The following is a 21,167-nucleotide window of genomic DNA, read 5'->3' on the forward strand; positions in this document are numbered from 1 at the left end:
ACATTTGCGTCAGTCTGCGGGTCACGGGTATTTATTTTCAGTTCATGAAGTCAATCAGACAATTATGATGTTTGAACAGACGTTATCATTAAAGTAATCATGAAGAAAATGTCACATCTTTTTAACCCCTAAATCAGAAGGGAGCATTTAAATGTGTGTTTGTGTGTGTTAGTGCAGGAGTGTCTTCTTGTGTTTGTACAGTACTTTTGTTCCCTCTCTCACGGCTCCGCCCATCACTTTAGCAGCGGTTGTGATTGACAGCGGCGTGGAGGCGATGGCCGCCACCCTCTGCACGGCTTTGACCTTCTTCCCTTTGCCCTTCCCTTTCTCCATCACGCCGGACGCTTCCACGGCACCGCGGCCCACAGCGCTGAGCAGCTCATACCAGAACAGGCGCTCCGCCCTCTTCTTCACCTCTTCATCCCCCTCCTCCTGTTCTTCTCCCAGAATCCTCTGCTGCATGTGGCGTACGGCGCTCTCGGCCTGCAGCAGCATGTCTCCGGTGTAATGTGCTCCTGCGTTACGCTGAATCAACAGATCGATCTTCTTCAGCAGCTCGGTGACCTGCGACCTCTCCTCGTGACCTTTAGTCAGGTCAAATTTATTTATATAGCACTTTTAACAACACTCTTTGTTTCAAAGCAGCTTTACAGAAAATCATGATGTTAATATCTTCATGCTGGAGATAATATAGAGATAAACATTTAAGCAGTTGAGATTTGCTATATAGTAGAGATCGCTTTACAGTGTCCTAATTTAAAGGCCCACTGAAGAGTGTTGGAACATGCAGCATTATTCAGTGTTGACGTAATTTCAACTGAAACAGGAAGACAGGGCGATATATTGAACAGCCCTGCCTCCTTTTTTTAAAAAAAATAGCCAATAGCGTTTCGTTTATGTTACAGCTGGGCCAGAGCCGTTAGACTGTGTGAAACCTCAGTTTCCTTCTAATCTCTAACCGTTTCTCCTCATAATCTCCTTTATATCGCTTATATACAGCATTCTGTGCAGAATTCAAATGGGTCCGATACGTTTTGTGGTCTGTGCCGACTCGTGCATATGATCCATTCTGTGCTCTCGTGTCTCTGGACCGGAGCAGACTGTTCGCGCTGCGGCAGTTCATGTGACACTAACGCAAAAACGGACTTCAAAGGAAAGCATATTTACACTGTCTGAATCGTTCACTATTCTCTTTATAGATCACTTTATAGTGAACAAATGACCGATTACAGCCGCAGCTTTAGCGTCTGTAAGAGTGTAGGAGGAGGCGGGACTTCAGATTCTAGAAGGCATTTGATTGGACAGAACATTTGAAGAGAAACAGTGCGATGTGATGTCATGAAAATCCGTGATCCATTTTAGCGGAAGTGAGCGACTGTAAGTTTTGAATGCTTATATCTCCTAAATGCGAATTTTGTCATGCAAATCATTCTAATATGATGATTTGATGATCAAAAAACATTTATTGTGTACAATTGTACAAAACATTTGTGTACAATATTTCTTTTTCAGGATTCTTTGATGAATAGAAAGTTCAAAAGAACAGCATTTATCTGAAATACAAAGCTTTTGTAACATTATGCACTGCCGTTCAAAAGTTTGGGGTCAGTAAGAATTTTTTTTTTTTTTTTTTTTTGAAAAGAAATTAATTATTTATTTAGCAAGGATGCATTAAATCGATCAAAAGTGACAGTAAAGACATTTATAATGTTACAAAAGATTATATTTCAAATAAACGCTGTACTTTTGAACTTTCTATTCATCAAAGAATCCTGAAAAAAAAATATTGTACACAAATATTTTGTACAATTGTACACAATAAATGTTTCTTCATCAAATCATCATATTAGAATGATTTCTGAAGGATCATGTGACACTGAAGACTGGAGTAATGATGCTGAAAATTCAGCTTTGCCAACACAAGAATAAATTACTTTATAAAATATATTCAAACAGAAAACAGTTATTTTAAATTGTAATAATATTTCACAATATTACTGTTTTTACTGTATTTTTAATTAAATAAATGCAGCCTTGGTGAGCAGACAAAATATCTTTTTAAAACATTAAAAATCTTACCGTTTCCAAACTTTCAAATATATATATATATATATATATATATATATATATATGTATGTATGTATACAATTTTATATAAAGTGCTGTGCGATACTTAGCCTATATATATGTACGATAATATAGTTACATGTTGTGAAGACAATCTAGCAGCTGAGATTTGTTACATGGTATATATCGCTTTACGTGAGTAATACTGTATGTATGCGAATAAAGTTGGATATATTCATAGTAATTGTATAATTCATTATTAATTAATTACTTAATTTTTAAGTTATCAATTAGTTATGTGGTGGAATACCTTTAGTGTTATCAAACACGTGAAAGCCGCCCGCACACTCGCACACAAACTCCCATAATTCCGTGCTCTCCTTTAGGAAGTCCTCGGCGGGTTTCGGCCCGAGCGCGTCGCCCCACGTGATCAGAACTACGGTGAACTGGAGCGCCTGCGGTCCGAATGCGGCACGGATCCAGTCAAGAGCGGCGCTGCCCTCGCGCGTTATCCGTCCGGCCTGCAGCAGTAGCAGGAACACGTGTGGTCCGGGCGCCGACAGATCCACACACCTGCTCAGCTCCGCACGGACCTCATCATGGCTCATGCAGGTGTGGAAGAACCCCGGAGTGTCAATCACCCGCAGGCTCCGCCCATCCACTACACCCCCCGCACGCTGGCAGTGGCTGGTGACGGACACGGACGAGACGTCCGTCCAGAAAGCGGATCGGCCCAGGATGGTGTTTCCAGCCGAACTCCTGCCTGATCCCGTCTGACCCAACAGAACCATCCGGACTTCGGAGGAAGCGTCTGAGATGAAACAGTCAAAACAGCAACAACCGTCACAAAACTGTTATATAGCAGGGGTCTGGAAAACCGTTTAGAGAAAAACTAAATCTATAATAAAGCTGCAGTCCATAAGTTTTGCCTCTTTGTCGCCATCTCTGTTTGAAACCTGCAATTGTAGTTATTTGCATAATTATTATCTTTACGTGGGTTGTGCATTGACACGACTCCTCAGTGCAGATTAGGGGAGAGCAGGGACGAAAGTACCATTTTTCACAAAAATGTAATTTTAAAAGATAATGTTTTAGACGGTGATATATTTTTGCTGTGATCAATAACTCACAGGTGTGGTCTATCAATGCCAATATTTTGTACAAATGTAGAACGGCTTCAGTATAATTTCACTTTGAACATAAATTGCACATTGTTACTTTCGACCCCGTCAGGTGGGATGAAAGTAACACAACAATACAAGCTAGATTTTTTTTTGTGCTAGTCTTGTTTTTATTAAATATACCTGACTGTGACCTTGTTAATAAGTAACTGCAAACATATTTTGTCCTTTATCTTTGAAAAAAAATTACATTTTCATTTTAAATTGAGAATTTCAGTTTCATCAAATGTTTCAAAAGTAACCCGACAGTACAAACTTGAATTGTTTAGAATATTTTAATCTAATGTTTGCTGTCAGTCACCGCATCGTTGTGGATACTGTACTTCAGAATCACAGATTGTAGTCTTGAAAGCGATTTTGGAAAATAATCTAATTGCCATTATTTTTACCACTATGTCTAAAGTGAAAGTAATCAGTTGAGAGGAAATCGGATGCGTGTCTGTATTTTAGATGTGTGCAGGTCTTAAAGTAACAGCCACCTAATAGTAAACATGCTGCCCTTGTCCTTAAAGGGATGGTTCACCCAAAAATGAAAATCCAGTCATTTTTTATTCACTCTCATTTTGTTCCAAACCTGTATTAATTTCTTTCTTGGGTAACCAAAGAGTTGGTGACCAGCAACCCACATTCTTCAAAATATCTTATTTTGTGTTCAGCAGAAGAAAGAAATTCATTCAGGTTTAAAAAAAAACTTGAGAGCGAGTAAATGATGAAAGAATTTTCATTTTTGGGTGAACTATTCCTTTAATGTTAATAAATTTATTATTGTTATCTTCCTACAGGTCCATCTGAACTTTTAATTTTATGTCATTATTTAAGTATTTAATATTGTCCATTTTGTACATTTGCATTTATTTTTTATATAAGAAAATACTGTTTAAGTTATTTTAACTGAGGGGCCCCCAAATAAAATTCTGCTTAGGGCCCCATAAAAGCTTGGGCTGGCCCTACGAGTGAATCTCCAGTTGTCACTGATGATTGTCATTTGGATCTTTCTGGATTACAATCCACCATCAAAATGATAAGTTTAATTATTGCAGCTGCTGTGAGGAAAGGCTATAAATGATCTGCCATCCTCACGTGTGATTTAGCCTTCTAGCTGGGACTTGTTCTTTAGGCTATGTAAACAGACGCGACGTAATGACGCAAAGACGAATGGCTGCATGCTCGAATTTCCCGCGGAAACCCACCAGTACCAAGCAGTTATTACAAGCTTACCGTTTTGAATCGAGCTAAGGTAAGAAGATAGTTTTTAACACTGGCTGGTTATATACTTGCTTAAAAAATTATTTTGGATATTTTTTAAACCAAATATAATTTACGGACTGCAGCTTTAATTAACAAAAAAAAAAAAAAAAAAAAGATAAAAAAAATAATAAATTAATAAACGTGATAAAATACGATTAAAATAAACAAAACTTTAAATATAAACAATTGATTCAAATAACAGAAACATGATTAAAATAAAAAAATATGTAATTTTTAAATCAAATGTATTTAAATAAATAATAGGACATGATTTCGATTAAAATAAAGTTGGTGTAAAAACATAAATATATTTGAAATAAAAAGGATTCAAATAAATAAAATATTTAAATAAATAAACATATATTATAGTTAGCCTAAATAAATGAACAGGATTAACACGATTTTCTTCTCAGGATTCGTGATGACATAATTCATTTCAAATGGGTATTTTCATATTTGATTTCAACAGAATTAAATAATTAGCTGGATCTTTCGGAGTAAACAGTCCTCAATAAGACTATTACGATCATTATAAAGCAATATTGCTCGACATGAAAATGACTTTAAAGTCGGTGTCCCTTTAACTGTCCTGCAGTAAACCGCTATTCTCACGATCCATCAGGACTGAATCAAACGATCCTGCTGAATGAAACTCGCGGTCATTCTGGATTATTTCACTGCGACGGTATGAATTTATTCTGGGTTTATTTTCACTCACCAGCATCTGAAGATTCGCTTGTTTCCGCCATATTCCCACAGACGACAGATACTTAAAGAGACAAACACTCACGAGTACATCAAACATCACAATACCTCAAAGCGTGCGTCGATATATAATACAGTATACAACTTTTTTTGTATCATCTGCCGTTATGTATATATTATGTGAGTATATGTGACTATATATATATATATATAGTTTGTATTTGCTTTATAAAGTTGGTACAGTAATCATTCAAGTAAATTTAGTTTCTTGTTCTGGTTTTTATTATTTAACTGTATGGAAAACAAAGCAACACTTGTTTGTTTTCAAGATCTGTTCATGCCGAAAATGTGCATTTATTCATTTAACAAAACAGACTTCATGAGATACAAACAGACCTACATCTATATCAATATAAATATACAGTAAATACAAAGTCCAGTCATATATTATATATGTAGAGAGAGCACAAATATTTATAAATATATTTAATAAAAATATTCTTTCATAATAATATTATTAAATATATATTATATATATTTTTTGTTGCACTTCTGTTTGAGATGAGGTGATTGTGACTGTTCATCGTCTCCATCAGTGAGTTTGATGACCTTTGACCCACTCCACCAGACTCCTGACAGGATGTCCCGTGCGGCTCGAGAGCGGAGCGGCGACGTCATCGGGACTTTCCGACAGGCCCGGCTCTGGATCCATCAAATCCAGATCCTGCAGGTCTGACAGACTCCCTCCCAGCAGATCCAGACTCTCGAACAGGTCCATCATCTCCGATGGAAGGTCATGACCTTCAGCCGCAGGGATCACGGGATGTGAGGCGGGTGGCGTGGACACCTCAGGACCAGAATACATCAGGCCGTTTTCATGGGAACAGGGCTCACTGGTGTAGTGTGAGGTGGGCGTCTCTGAACACGTGACCCCGTGTGTGACCTTTGACCCTTCAGGTTGTTGAGAGAAGGACGGACTGTCACCCTCTGCTGGAAATGATGTAAACACAGAGTTCTTTATTCGTATTTAATAGTTCTGGTTAATGTTTGTGATTGTCGGCATAGCAGAGCGACATTAAACTTTCATTTATTAACCTTTGACCTTTATTATGATGATTCAGTGTTTGAAAGCTTGTGTAAATGCTTCTTTTCCTTGTTTTTGTGCCGCATTTGCAGCGGAAATAAGCGTAAAACTAATAATGAATTAAATAATTAAAATGTGAAATTAAAATAAGTAAATTATTTTAAAATAAAAAACGATTAGCATAAAAGTACTTAATAAAAAATGAATAAAATCATCAAAATGTAAAATTGAAATACAAAATTGAAGTAAAACAATAAAATTAGCGCAATTACTAAAAATGATGATTTTAGAATAAAAACCATTAAAGAACTTAGTAAAATCTATAAAATCATTAAATGAAAATGAAAATAAATAAATAAATACATATCAAATTTTACTTACTAAAAATGAATAAAATGATGAAGATATACATTTAAAGTAAATAAATGATTTTAAAATCACGAAAACTATCAAAATAAAACACTTACTAAAAATGCATGAAAACATAATAAAAATTAAATCCTATAAAAACTGATCAAACCACATAAAAATGTCAAATTAAAGTAGATAAATCATTTTAAAATAAAAAGACAATCAAAATTAAACACTTAAAAATTGTTGGTTTGACTTAAAAAAGTAAGTTACCTGGTTCCCTTAAAATTTTGAGTTCATTGAAATGAAAAATTTTTAGTTAATACAATGAATGCGATTGATTTAATCAAACTCATAATATTAAGTTATCTGAACCACATTAATTATCTAAGTTGATTTGACAAAAGAAAAAATGTGATAAATCATGGAAATAATTTTTTACAGTGTACTAAAATCTAAAAAAAAAAATCATTATAAAATGTAAAATAAAAAAAAATCTAAATAAAGAATAAAATCATGAAAATGTAAAATTAAAGTAAAAAATGAAAACAATAAAAATAAAGCAGTTACTGATAAACCCATTAAAAGGTGTTTATTTTACAAATAATTTATTTAATTTCAATCAAAATTAAACTCACTAAAACCAATGAAATATTATATTGTATTTGTGTTAAATATAATATTTTATTTCTTTATCTGCATGTCATGTGACCATTAATCAACATCAGAGAAGCGTGAACATGTCAATGTGTTGTTAAATAATTCAAATCTCAGTAAGACTTCGAGAAAACATGTTGTTCAGCAGTTAATGAATCACTGACACAAGTTTTTTATTAATGGATGAGAATCATTCAGTCTCTATCGTTGTTCTCACCTGTGATGAGTGTGTGTGCAGGAGGCGTGTCTTCAGCAGCGTCTGATCTGATTGGTGCTCGGGAGGTCATGACCCGTCCCAGAGGCACCGCCCCCTCAGAGCTCTTGGATCTCAGCGTGTGAATGACATCCATCAGCCAGCGGCTCTCTCTCCACAGCGCAGACAGACTCTACACACACACACACACACACACACACACACACACACACACACACACCTGTGAGTGACACGTCTGTGAGTGTGTGTGTGAGAGAGCAGGTAAACACACACACACACCTGTGCGAGCTGCGTGACGTGAGCGAGTCTCTCCGTGGCCTCCGTCACCTCGCTGCTGTCCAGCGCCTCTCTCAAAGCCTGTTGGGAAAGACGGACATCCAGCTCCAGCCGGATCCACAGCTGACAGAACTGAGACAGGAGGTCCGGCTCGTACGCCCACAGGTGCACTGCAGCGCACACACACACACACACACACACACACACACACACACATACACACAAACGTCATTAAACACTGTCATATAATGCAGTAAAAGCCTGCTAACTGATTTACTGCAACCTTACTATATACACTGAAAAAATGCTTTAACGTCAAATTATTTAAAATTTACAGCTAAATTATTGAAAATTTACTGCCAAATTATTGAAAATGTACATCTACATTGTTAAAAATTTACTGCCAAATGATTACAAGTTTACTGCCAAGTTATTGAAATTTTGCAGCTAAATATTAAAAATTTACTGCCAAATTACTGAAAATTTACTGCCAAATTAGTACAAGTTTACTGCCAAATTATTGAAAATTTACTGCCAAATTAGGACAAGTGTACTGCCAAATTATTACAAATTTACTGCCAAATTATTACAAATTCACTGCCAAATTATTACAAATTTACTGCCAAGTTATTACAAGTTTATTGCCCAGTTATTGAAATTTTGCTGCTAAATTATTACAAATTTACTGTGAAATTATTACAAGTTTACTGCCAAATTATTACAGGTTTACTGCCAAGTTATTGAAATTTTGCAGCTAAATTATTAAAAATTTACTTCCAATTTATTGAAAATTTACTGTCAAATTATTGAAAATTTACTGCCAAATTATTGAAAATATACTATCAAATTATTAAAAATTGACTGCCAAATTATTGAATATTTACAGCAAAAGTATTAAAAATTAATTGCCAAATTATTACAAATGTATTATTATGTGAAATGAAACATTAAGATGATTTTTTCTTTTTACTTTAAAGGCACTATGTAAAATAAAGCTTATTATTATTATTTTCATATTTTTAATATGTTTTTATTATATAAAAATATCATGAAAAAATATAAAGAACATTTATATAAATAGCGTCTTTAAATAAGAAAAAAATATATAAAATAAAATGTATTAATATTCTTTTTTATTTTATATATTTTATTTTTATTATTATATAATTTACAATGAAAAAAGTAAAAGGACATTCGCAGAAGCCATATATTGTTTTATATAAATACTTTTAATTCTTATTTTTGTTGTCAGATAATGTACCTTAGGCTGTTTTGTGTTAGTTTCTTATATATATTCTTATTTCTTATATCTTCTGTATAAATGTAATGCATTATTATTTTATAGATAAGTGGTTATCAGTACATTTTCAGAATAAAAATTAGATTTTGAAGTAGATTATATGATGTATATTAACATTACATCATGGTTATTCGTTGTAACACATACAGGTATCACCATGCCATCCCAGTGACAGTGTTTCAGATATTGCCTGTATATTTGTACACATTTATATTTCTACAATGAATTTCTGCCATTTGTTATCACAGTGCTAGTGAGAGTGTGGCAGCAGTGGCTGATGGGAGTTTCTGACCGAGCTCAAAGATGTGCAGTGGTACAGTGAGGCCGTGCGGCTCCAGGTCGCCCTCTCCTGGCCACCGGCGGCAACTCAGATCCTCACTGGGCGGCAGCAGCAGCAGCAGAGTCACCTGATCGCCCGCCTGCAGCAGCTCCTGCGTGTACACGCGGTAATCACATGCCTACACACACACACACAGTTCCAGTTATTAATATTTGTTAACTAGTTAACATAAACTGAAGCATTTATTAATCTCAATGTTAATTTCAACATTTACTAATACATTATTCAAATCCAAACATTGCCTATCTGTAAACATGAATCTAACATGAACTAACATTGAACAGTTGTATTTTTAACATTAAAAAAGATTAGTAACTGTAACAAATGCATTGTTCATTGTTAGTTAATTAACTAATGTTAACTAATGGTACTTTATTGTAAAGTGTTATCAGGTAACTCAAAGAAACTCTCTAAATGAATCTGATGTGCTGGTTTTGTTACCCGCTCCAGTGGGACGTTGAGTTTGGTCAGCAGCTGAATCACCGCAGATCTCAGTGCCTTCACGAAGTCCTCAACACCTGAGCTGTCAATCACAGCGTCATCCCCGCCCTCCCGACTGCCACTCCCACAGGCTCCGCCCACAGCGTGCCTCTGTAGCCACGCCCACTCCTCCCTGCACACACACAGGCTTCATGTTATATCTGCTGACAGCATCACTGAGTCTGTGTGAATGAATCACTTCTCCGGTGTTACCGTGAGACGTGCGGCCAGTTCCTGACGCGGCAGCTGTAGGGCATGTTGGGTAATCGCTGAGAGACCAGGACGCGCAGCTGATTGACGGAGCTGCAGAGCTTCAGGACGCCCACATACAGACCGCACTGAGCTCTCTGCTGACTCCTGTGGTGATACGCCATCGTCTCCTGCACACACACACACCAGACTGATGTGTTTAGTTCAGATTGCAGTTGATTCACCTCTATTGACTCTTTGATTCATTCCTGGTCTTACTGTGAATGATTCATCATTGAAAAAGCTCATCAGTCGCTTGTATTGATCAACCGCCTTCATATACACACACTTCCACCAGCCAATCAGCTCATCATAATGAAATCAAGCCCCGCCCACATTTATTCCCTCTTTAAATATCAACTTTACGAAAGTTATATGGGTTGCAAACACAGTTTCTGATAATAAAACTAATAAAAAATAATAAAAGTCAGACTAAAATGAAATTAAAACATCTTTGTTAATACTGAAATTACACTAAAATACATTTTCACGACTCCAAAACTAACTAAAATATAAAAACAAACGGCGACAGATTACCTTTAGATTTAATGTTTGTTACATGATATATTAAAAATGGAAATCTGTACAACCAACCTGTGTTAAAGTACAAAATATTATAATCAGTCAATGCGTTAACTTTAGCAGCCCTAAAATACTAAAAATAAAATAAAAACTAAAACTAAAGGTACAATTCAGCCAAAAATGGTCATTCTGTCATAATTTATTAATGTAAAAAAAAGATATTTTGAGAAATATGGGTTTTTCTGTCCATATAGTGAAAGTCAATGGAGTCCACAGTTGTTTGGTTTCCACTGTTCTTCAAAATATCTTCTGTTGTGTTTCACAGAAGAAAGAAAGTCATGACAAATGACTCCATTATAGATGAACTGTCTCTTTAACATTCATCTGACAAACGTATGACAGCAGAGGGCGCCATTTCACCGAAACACCGGACAGACGAGCTGTGTGTAATCATTTTTTAATGATATTTCATAGGCTTTATGTGTGTTTGTGTGTGTTGTGACCTTGAGTCTGTCGGTCAGCAGCTCTACGGCGGTGGGTTCGGGCAGCAGTGGCGTCTGGATCTGGTTTTTCTCCAGTCTGCTGACAGGAACCCAGTGCAGTGGAGGGTCAGACGGGGTCAGAGGGGTCGTGACCTCTCTCAGGGTCACCAGCAGAACGTTACCCTGCCTGTCCTTCAGAGGCTCGAAGTACACCTGCCCTAGATCCACACACCCCACTGATGCCTGCGGAGACGGACAGAGACTGTCAATGTGAACGTTCGCTTCTTTACCTCATCTTCTTCTGTGATTTCATGTTTTCTCCAAAAGGCAATATTTCTATTTTTTGCTTAGTTTAACCTGAAGTACTAAAAGAACTAAAACTGAAATTAAAAATGAAAAAAAATTATTAATAAATAATATAATAAAACATGTAAAACAAAATAAATAAAACAAATATAAAAAATAGTAAGAACTATACAGGCCTATTTAAAAAAAATGAAAATGCAAAACAAAATAACTAAAATTAAAACTAAAATAAAATTGAATAAAAACTGTATAGACCTATTTAACCAAAAAACAGTAAAAAAACCCCACTAAAACTGAAATAAAAAATAATAAAACTATAGACTGATTGAAAAACAATAAAAAAAGCAAAAAAAAAAAAAAAAAAACTAAAACTGAAATAAAAATTAATAAAAACTGTATAGACTTTTTAAAAAACAATAAAAAAGCAAAACAAATAAAACTGAAATAAAATTAATAAACACTGTATAGACATTTTTAACCAAAAAACAGTAAAAAAGCAAAAATAAATAAATAAAAATTGATAAAACTTCATAGAATTATTTAAAATAAAAATTATTTACATTTTATTTAAATAAAAATGCAAAACCAAATAACTGAAACTGAGATCAAAATTAATAAAATACAAAATATAATAAAGATTATTTTAGTTTTATCAAAAATTAGAAATGTTGTCTTGGCAATTAATTGAAATAAAAAAAATAAATAAAAATTATATAGATCTATAAAAAAAAAAAAAAAAAATCTAATAAAACTGTCAGAAATAGACCTTAACCCAAACTTTAACTGAAATGAAACTGAAAAAAAAAGGAAAATATAAAAAAATAAAAACATCCAGAATATTAACTAAACCTATAACAGTAGTATTACAGATACAGGTGTTTGTTTATATTCAGTGTCACCTGCAGCTGTGCGACGGCTCGCAGGAAACTGAGTCTGTTCTGCAACAGCGATGAAGATGAGGAGAGCGATGAAGACGACAGCACCTGCTGCAGAAACGACACCTGCGTCCACGCGCACGACAGCTGAGACACACACAAACACAGAGTCAGACCGTCACACACAGGAGAAACACGGGAGAAACGCTGCCGTCTGAGCGACCCTGACCTTAGTGAACCACAGGAAGTCCTGCGTGACGGAGGCGGAGCAGCACTGGACCTCCACCAGAGGGAGCCGCTCGTCACACGAGACCAGAACATAGTCCTTCTGATAGAAGACACACGCCAGGTACACACCTCTACATACACACACACACAACAATAAAACACTGACAAACCTCTGGGTGTCAAAAAGCTTGAGAAACAACTGTTTATGGTATGTTTACACGACAATGATCTACTATAAATATGGAAAAGTTTTTTCCTTCGTGTTTTTTGCTTAAAGATGACAACGTTGTCAAAACGATTCCCGTTCACACGGAGCTGCGAAAACGATTAAAAACGGTGTATTCTGCTTCCAGGCCAGTAGATGGCAATGTCACTTAGTAAAGAACTGAAACGGCTGAAACACATAAAAAGTTTCACGTTTTAAGTTGAAAATGATTGTGTAAACGGCCCCTAAAATCATTATGAACGTCAAAGTTTTGTTTTCAAAAATTATTTTAATCTACGGATACTCCCAGTTTCTGTAAATACAAAAAGTGACTAAAATAATTATAATTAAACGTTTATAAGCTGAATGTTCTTTAGGGTTCCCACTCTAAACAATTAAATATAAATATAAATAAATATTAAAAATATATAAAGAAAATATACATTTTTTTAAAATAAAATAAGATTTTTTGTTTTGTTGTTAATATTTTCATTTAGTTTAACTTGAAGTGCTACAAATAACTAAAACAAATACTGAAATAAAATTACAGCTGCAGATCTACAATTTTAAATTATTATATTTTTTATATTAAAATTAGTAAATTATTTTATTAAAATCTTTAATAAAAAAAATAATAAGACATATAGGCATATATATATATATATATATATATATAGATGATAGATAAATAGATAGATAGATAAAAAACACTAATAAAAAAGTTTTAGTAATTTTATTGTTTTTAACTAAAATTAAAATGAAACAATATAAAAAGCAAAAAAAAAAAAAAAAAAAAAAAAACTAAAACTGAAATAAAAATTAATAAAAACTGTATAGACTTTTTAAAAAACAATAAAAAAGCAAAACAAAAAAAAAACTGAAATAAAAATTAAAAAACACTGTATAGACATATTTAACCAAAAAACAGTAAAAAAAAAAAAAAAAAGCAAAAATAAATAAATAAATAAAAATTGATAAAACTTCATAGAATTATTTAAAATAAAAATTATTTACATTTTATTTAAATAAAAATGCAAAACCAAATAACTGAAACTGAGATAAAAATTAATAAAATAAAAAATATAATAAAGATTATTTTAGTTTTATCAAAAATTTGAAATGTTGTCTTGGCAATTAATTGAAATAAAAAAAATAAATAAAAATTATATAGATCTATAAAAAAAATCTAATAAATATTAAAAATATATAAAGAAAATATACATTTTTTAAATAAAATAAGTAAGATTTTTTGTTACATTTTTAATATTTTCATTTAGTTTAACTTGAAGCGCTACAAATAACTAAAACAAATACTGAAATAAAAATTACAGCCGCAGATCTACAATTTTAAATTATTATATTTTTTATATTAAAATTAGTAAATTATTTTATTAAAATCTTTAATAAAAAGATTAATAAGACATATAGGCACATATATATATATATATATATATATATATATATATATATATATATATATATATGATAGATAAAAAACACTAATAAAAAAGTTTTAGTAATTTTGTTGTTTTTAACTAAAATTAAAATGAAAACAGAAAACAAAAATAAAAACTAATTCAAAATCCTATTCAAATGTGTTCAAAACTACATTTTACTACTAAAAACATGCCCATTTTTTACAGATTTTATTAATTTCTACTTTTTCAGGTCTAGAAATCACACTTTTAAAATGATTTGCAGAAACTGTGAGAATCCTCGTTCTTCAAAAACACAAAAAAAATGATTTAATAATTAAATAAGAAATATACTTTACTGTAAAGTCACTTTAGATCAGCGGTTCTCCACCAGGGGGCGACAAAATTACTTCAAATCATTTCAGATAAAAAAAAGCTTTTAAATCAGATACAAATCAAGATGTGTAATTTATGATTTCTGTGCACGTGAAGTGTTTTTCTCACCTCTGTAACAGACGAACAAATCTGCTGGAGTGAAAGAGATGCTTCAGACCGCGAGACACGGATGCTCTCTTCACAGAACTGCTGTTTTCTGAGACACACACACACACACACACACACACACACACACGTTTATCAGTGTTTATCCATCACGACGGGAGTTTCTTCATGTATTCTGTGTGTTTGTGTACCGGTGATGATCTCAGGCTCTCTGATCTGCTGTGAGATCCTCCTGACGGCCGCGGCCTGATTCCTGCGTCTCACCGTCACGCCGCTGCATGAGCTCCAGCCTGCAGGGGGCGACACTCACCAATCAAACACACACTAAATCATGTTTATTTCATCAAAAATACTGCAAAAACAGTGAAATATTATTATAATTTAAAATAGCTGTTTTCTATTTTAGTATTTTGTAAAACATAATTTATTTCTGTGATCAAAGCTGAATTTTCAGCATCATCACATGATCCTTCAGAAATCATTCTAATATGATCTGCTGCTCAAGAAACATTTATTATTATGAATATTGAAAACAGTTCATATTTTTGTGGAAATCGTCACACATTTTATTTTTTCAGGATTCTTTGATTAATATAAAGTTTAAAAGAACAGCATTTATTTGAAATAGAAATCTTTTGTAACATTATAAATGTCTTTACTGTCACTTTTGATCAATTTAATGCGTTTGCTGAATAAAAACATTAATTTCCTTCAAAATAAAATCTTTATTAGACCAAACTTTTGACTTTTGAACAGTAGTGTAAATTGTTGGGCTTAACAAATAGTAAAGTAATGATGATCTGTGGTGACATATCTAATCAATTAAATAAAAAAAACCCTTTAAATTCATAAAATAATCTAATAATCTATATGATCTTTTTTTTTTTTTTTTTTTTTACATTTTATTTTTCCCTCCCAAATTTCCATTTTAATGGTTTAATAAAATTTTAATAATCAAAAACAATATCTAATCAATTGAATTCATAAAATTGGATAATTTTATAATTAATTACGTCACAGTTGTTTTAGTATAACTGAGATACTTTTATAGTTTTTATTCATATTTTGATTGTGTTTTTGTGGTTAAATATACTGCAGTAACAGGTGACATGGCTGCAGTTCTCAGTACTCACTGGAGGGGGCGACACACGGCGGGCTGCTGCTCACAAACACACCCCAGCCTCTGATGTTATATGCACTGACCCGCACGAAATACTGCACACCCTACACAGACACAGACCCAAGTCAGAAATATCTGTGTGTGTGTGTGTGTGTATATTATATATAGCCATGAGTGTGTGTGTGTCTTACAGTCTTTAGTCCCGTGATGCTGAACTCTGTGTTTCTGCTGTCAGTGATGAATCCAGTGCCACACAGAGGATGAAAAGTAGCTGAAGAACTCCATTCAACTGCACACACACACACACACACACACACACACAGACGGGTGAGTGATGGCTTCATCAGTGAAGAGTGTGATTATGCGGTGTCTCACCTCTGTATCTGGTGATGAGGCCGTGTGTCTGACCGCAGGGCTCTCTGACACGTACACACAGACAGCTGTCGCCCATCACCAGCAGGGCGGCGCTAGCGGGCGGCCCGGGCAGAGCTGAGAGAAACAGATGGGTGTGATGATGAGTCACATGACAACTGAGTGCATGTGTGTGTGTGTGTGTGTGTGTGTTCATACCTGTTGTGTGGAATCTCTCTCTCATGCGATGGTAAAGTTCACAGCGGCGCGTCCAGAGCTCGACGTTCTTCTGCGCATCTGTCAGTGACTGAAGCTCCGCCTTCTCTCTGAGCTGAAGCTCCGCCCTCCACTCCTCCAGCTTCTGCTCGGCCAATGACACCAGCTCATCCAGCTTCAGCGACCAATCAGAGGACGAGCTCACTGCAGCGGGGCGGAGAGACGCATTTATACTTTATCAACCCAATGAAGTATGAAATCTGCTTAATTTTTTCCTAAATTATGTTTTTTTTTTTTTTTATTAAATTCTGTTTTCTTATTATTATTCTTCCGCTCTCGAGTCTATGGCAACCCGTACAACCGTATAGTAAAAACTTATGAAATTTAGCACACAGATAGAGGACAGTCTGAAATGTTACCATAGCAAATTTGGTGTCTCTACATCAAACCCTCTAGCGCCACCAACAGTTCAAAGATTCACTCATGTTTATGCTCATAACTTTTTGCAAGTCAACTTTTTTCCACCATTTTGAATTTTCCGAAAAACCTACTTTGTCGAACTCCTCCTAAAGCGTTTGTCCAATTAGCACGAAATTTGGTATGTAGCATCTACCCACACTCTAGGCAAAAAGTTATTAAAAGATTTTTGATCGGACAATCCGTTCTCGTATAACGCGTCAACAAATTTCACGGCGAACATGCAAAAAAGGATTTGATGCTGTATCTTCACAATGATTTGGTATATTGACACCAAACTTGGTATATGTCATTACAAGCATGACTTGGGGATACATGCACAGTATTGTCACAGTGCCACCTACTGGTGCACAGATAGGAAAAACGGCTATTTTTGCTTATAATTTTTTAATGCCTTGTCCTAAAATCATGGGGATAGTCTCCATAGATTCCTCAAGGCATGCCGAGTTGAACAATATTCAGTTTTCTTTGGTCGGCCATTTTGGGTGTCAGCCATTTTGAATTTTGTTATAAAATACTGTGTTTTATGAATGCACGAATGTATCGTTACGAAACTCGGTTTGATTCATCGAGGCCATGTTCTTTGAGGACCTCTAAAGTTTTAGATCAGCACCCCCTAGTGGTCAAAAGATATAATGAAATTCATGAAAATGCTAATAACATATGAAAAGTTCAACATATTATTGTCATTTAACTTACATCATTAGATTTGTTGGCTTATTCCAAGTCCTACGACCTATAACAAATTTGCCATATTCTACCATACTTAATGTCCGCCATATTAAATTTTATTCAAAACCTACTTTTTCGAACTCCTCCTACACAATTTGTCCGATTTGTACGAAATTTGGTATGTAGCATCTACAGACGTTGTTTTATACTGCGTCAACAAATTTGACTGCAAGCACGCCAAAATGGATATGCGGCTGTATCTCTGCAAAAAAATTTTGATATTGACATGAAACTTGGTACATGTCTTCACAGGCATGACTTGAGGGTGCATGCAGAGTTTCGTCATAGCGCCACCTGGGTATACTTCACTTTCCGTGCCCGGACACGTCTCGCGCAGAGTCGCAGCCGCGCATCTTTCAAAGTATACTCAACCGCGGATGCGCGCGGATGACAGAGTTTGAAACATGCGCAGTACAACTTTTTTCTCTACTCTACCAGACATCGGAGGGCAGCACTGTGTCGTGTCATCAACGGGACATTCGCTGGGCATGATCGGAGAAGAAACATAGTGCATCCACCATTGCAACATAGCTTGGAAGAAACACTAAACAAGAATCTAAAACGATGGAGAAGGATATGCTTCTAAGTTTACTCGTCTTGGAAGAAGTTTCTCTTTGTTTCAAGCGTTTTGTTTTTGAATCTCTTCTTCGACGACTGCACATTGTGCTCATTACTGTGCATATTGCCACCTACTGGACTCTTTTGTCCTGCTTGCGCATGCACTGTTGCATGCGCGGTCTCGAAATTTGGGCTGCACGCGGATGGGGTGTGCGGCTGGGTGCGCACCCTCCGCATGACAAAAATTACGTCATGCAGACGGTGCACAAACACAGACGGCTTTACCCGGGGCTTTATTTGGCTTGACCCCATTGTTGCTGCTTGCAGCTACAATTTTAACTTATTATTATTAAATACAATTTATTTAAAAATGTCTTAAATTTACAATTTATTAAATTATTCATTAGTTTTTTAACAATAATATGAAATCTGCCATTGTATGGCATTGTATTTTTTCCCAAATTAATTTTTTTTTTTTTTTTTATGGATTCTGAATATGGTTATGATTTAATATGAAATTATCAAAAAAAATAGTGGTAATCACATTAATTCATAAAACATAATTATTAAGATTCATGTTGTGATGAATTGTGTAGTGTGACTGGAGTGTGTGTGTGTCACTCACAGTTGGGGTTGTGTTTTGCTCCGGCCTTCACCAGCACATTCAGCAGTGAGGCATTATGGGTAAGAGCGGCCACGTCCAGCGGCACCAGGCCGAGCTCACTGACGGCATTCACTCGTCTGTCTGTCTGTCCTCCACCCGTCTCTGTCTCTCTGGATAACAGGTGCTGCACGGCGAGTGTGTCTTCACTCTCCAGAGCGTCCCACAGACACGAGTACTAAACACACACACACACACACAGATGTAAACAGCAAGACATTAACTCTGTATATGTGTGTTTGTGTGTGTGTGCAGTTGTTACATCAGCTGGTCCTTTGCTCAGCCGCCTCCTCCAATCAGAATGCTCTGCCTCATCGTGGGAAGCTCCGCCCCTTAGTTTGACGGACAGACTCCTGTAGATGCGTTTGGGTGAGACGGGGCCGAAAGAACGCCTCCTTTGGGGCGGAGCCATCACAACACTGACATCTCTGCACACCAAAAACATCATCATTATCATCAAACACATTAACAGTACAAAAATCAATGAATAAGTCATGATTATGAGATAAAAAGTCGAAATTATGTCTTAAAAGACAAAATTCTGAATTAGCACGTCGTAATTTCTACTTTTTTAAGAGAAATTCGACTTGGCATATCATACTTTTAACTTTTTATGACTTTACATCATAATTTCTACTTTTTAATGCCTTAATTATAACTTCAAGTCATAAGTTCGACTTTGTATGGCTTCCTTACAGAAATAGCATGTGTAGTATGAGATTCTGAAATCAGTTCAAGAGGTCCAGTAGCATTACTTCAAAACCCCTTCATCATCATCTTCATCATCATCATCATCTTCATCATCATCAACAGTCTCTAGCTCTTCACATCATCATATGAGAACTGCTGTATTCGTTTAAGTGTTTATCTGATGATTTCTGCAAAGCTAATGATGATTCTCATCTTCCTCTTTTACGCACTCTTCCTGCTTTAAACTGTTAAACATAGAGGGTTTACTTACGACAAACATGCAGACCAGACTATAGTGTGCGAGTAAAACTAAAACTAAAGAAGATATCATCAGTATGATAAACGGTTATGTGGCAAATTTTGTCTCATGTTAAATCTGAATCGCGTTGTAAAGCGCAACTTTCCGTTGACGCGAACAAATCTTCGGGTGTTTTCATGAGAAGAATATTTAGTAGCCTAGCTTTTATTTCCATAATAAACTGTCTTTATAATGTCGTTTCCTTGTTTTTTTTTTTTTGTGGTTTTCTAGCAGTTTTTCACATAAAATAATCGACCGTAGCTGAAGGACCGTCCGTTATACAAAACGATATGAGAACATAGGAAAACATGACTATACATTTACATTTATTCATTCAGCAGATGATTTTATCTATACAGTTGTTTACACATTAATTTTCATATGAATCAGAATGACAGATAAATGAGTTTTACCTTTAGAAACGAGCGCAGATGAACTCGACAATCTCCTCCGATGTTTCATAAAGTTTCTCAGAAATTAAACTTTATATCGCCATGGTGAACTTCATTAAATGTTTTAAGTCCCGGAATTAATACGAATTCTTTTAATAACGCGATGGCAGTGTGCACGAGCCCGCAAACACCCCAGATGACCCAGTGCGCGCTCGCAGTCACGGATGTGTGTTTACCTACTTATCTAAATGAGGATGTACCATAGTCAAACAACAGTAATACAGTCACTATAACCCAAACCCAGCCCCATAAAATACATCTTTTATTCATAGTTTATAATGAAACGTTGAAACAACATTTTATGCTACATTGTTGCAAAAAATGTTAACAAAAACAACATTAAAAAACTGCGTTTAATGCTAAATGAATGTAAACAAACGAATCAAGACTACTTATAAAACAACACTGATTTTCTTTTTTTAAATATTTAATGATAAATTAATGTAAATGTTAACAAAATACTTGTAAAAACAATATTGAAACAACATGCTTAATTAATGTTGTTTTATACGTATTTTGTTAAACTTTTTAAGTAACATTAAAGGCACACTATGTAGATTTTCGCCACTAGAGGTCACTTAGGCATAGCTTGATGAGGCTGAGCGTGGAATCTTGGGAGTTGTAGTCTTCACCTCACAGCCAGGGGAAGAATCCGATGGGACTCGGGTAGAAATCATATTCATGGGTGAGATTATTAAAGGAACACTCCACTTTTTTTGAAAATAGGCTCATTTTCCAACTCCCCTAGAGTTAAATAGTTGAGTTTTACCGTTTTCGAATCCATTCAGCCGATCTCCGGGTCTGGCGGTACCACTTTTAGCATAGCTTAGCATAGTTCATTGAATCTGATTAGACCGTTAGCATCTCGTTAAAAAATGACCAAAGAGTTTCAATATTTTTCCTATTTAAAACTTGACTCTTCTGTA

General features: G+C 34.9%; 2 protein-coding genes across 4 annotated transcripts; both read right to left on the reverse strand.

Moving 5' to 3' along the window:
• Positions 1-9: 9 nt before the first annotated feature.
• LOC127509994 (GTPase IMAP family member 7-like) lies at positions 10-5,386 on the reverse strand. Its single transcript, XM_051889453.1, has 3 exons — positions 5,215-5,386; positions 2,378-2,878; positions 10-584 (listed from the first exon to the last, which is right to left on the reverse strand). The coding sequence occupies exons 1-3, from the start codon at positions 5,243-5,245 to the stop codon at positions 169-171; spliced, it is 948 nt and encodes a 315-aa protein (XP_051745413.1). The 5' UTR covers positions 5,246-5,386; the 3' UTR covers positions 10-168.
• Positions 5,387-5,515: 129 nt separating this feature from the next.
• LOC127509880 (ankyrin repeat and fibronectin type-III domain-containing protein 1-like) lies at positions 5,516-20,430 on the reverse strand. 3 transcript variants are annotated; one of them, XM_051889092.1, is made up of 18 exons: positions 20,203-20,430; positions 19,064-19,229; positions 18,766-18,979; positions 16,377-16,577; positions 16,182-16,295; positions 15,998-16,095; positions 15,820-15,910; positions 14,878-14,976; positions 14,690-14,777; positions 12,567-12,696; positions 12,362-12,484; positions 11,178-11,399; positions 10,117-10,283; positions 9,865-10,036; positions 9,376-9,541; positions 7,787-7,953; positions 7,511-7,679; positions 5,516-6,191 (listed from the first exon to the last, which is right to left on the reverse strand). In XM_051889092.1, exons 2-18 carry the CDS (start codon positions 19,211-19,213, stop codon positions 5,794-5,796), a joined length of 2,769 nt encoding a protein of 922 aa, XP_051745052.1. In that variant the 5' UTR covers positions 19,214-19,229; positions 20,203-20,430; the 3' UTR covers positions 5,516-5,793. The 3 variants fall into 3 exon arrangements, with proteins under 3 accessions (XP_051745052.1, XP_051745051.1, XP_051745050.1); XM_051889091.1 differs by lacking the exon at positions 20,203-20,430 and adding an exon at positions 19,498-19,523 and having other exon boundaries at positions 5,516-6,188; XM_051889090.1 differs by lacking the exon at positions 20,203-20,430 and adding an exon at positions 19,498-19,523.
• Between the last annotated feature and the right edge of the window lie 737 nt (positions 20,431-21,167).

Source organism: Ctenopharyngodon idella, chromosome 3 (genome assembly GCF_019924925.1).
Source record: "Ctenopharyngodon idella isolate HZGC_01 chromosome 3, HZGC01, whole genome shotgun sequence".
Classification (NCBI taxonomy): Eukaryota; Metazoa; Chordata; class Actinopteri; order Cypriniformes; family Xenocyprididae; genus Ctenopharyngodon; species Ctenopharyngodon idella.

Excerpts from the sequence above, each read along its gene's own strand:
- LOC127509880 (XM_051889090.1), bottom strand. Across the intron at positions 18,980-19,063 it reads TGAGCAAAGGACCAGCTGAT|TACTCGTGTCTGTGGGACGC; the intron begins GTAACAACTGCA and ends GTGTGTGTTTAG. Across the intron at positions 14,977-15,819 it reads GCCGTGTGTCGCCCCCTCCA|GCTGGAGCTCATGCAGCGGC; the intron begins GTGAGTACTGAG and ends CGCCCCCTGCAG.
- LOC127509994 (XM_051889453.1), bottom strand. The coding sequence starts at position 5,245 with ATGGCGGAAACAAGCGAATCTTCAGATGCTG. Across the intron at positions 2,879-5,214 it reads AAGCGAATCTTCAGATGCTG|ACGCTTCCTCCGAAGTCCGG; the intron begins GTGAGTGAAAAT and ends GTTTCATCTCAG. Across the intron at positions 585-2,377 it reads CGTGTTTGATAACACTAAAG|GTCACGAGGAGAGGTCGCAG; the intron begins GTATTCCACCAC and ends ACCTGACTAAAG.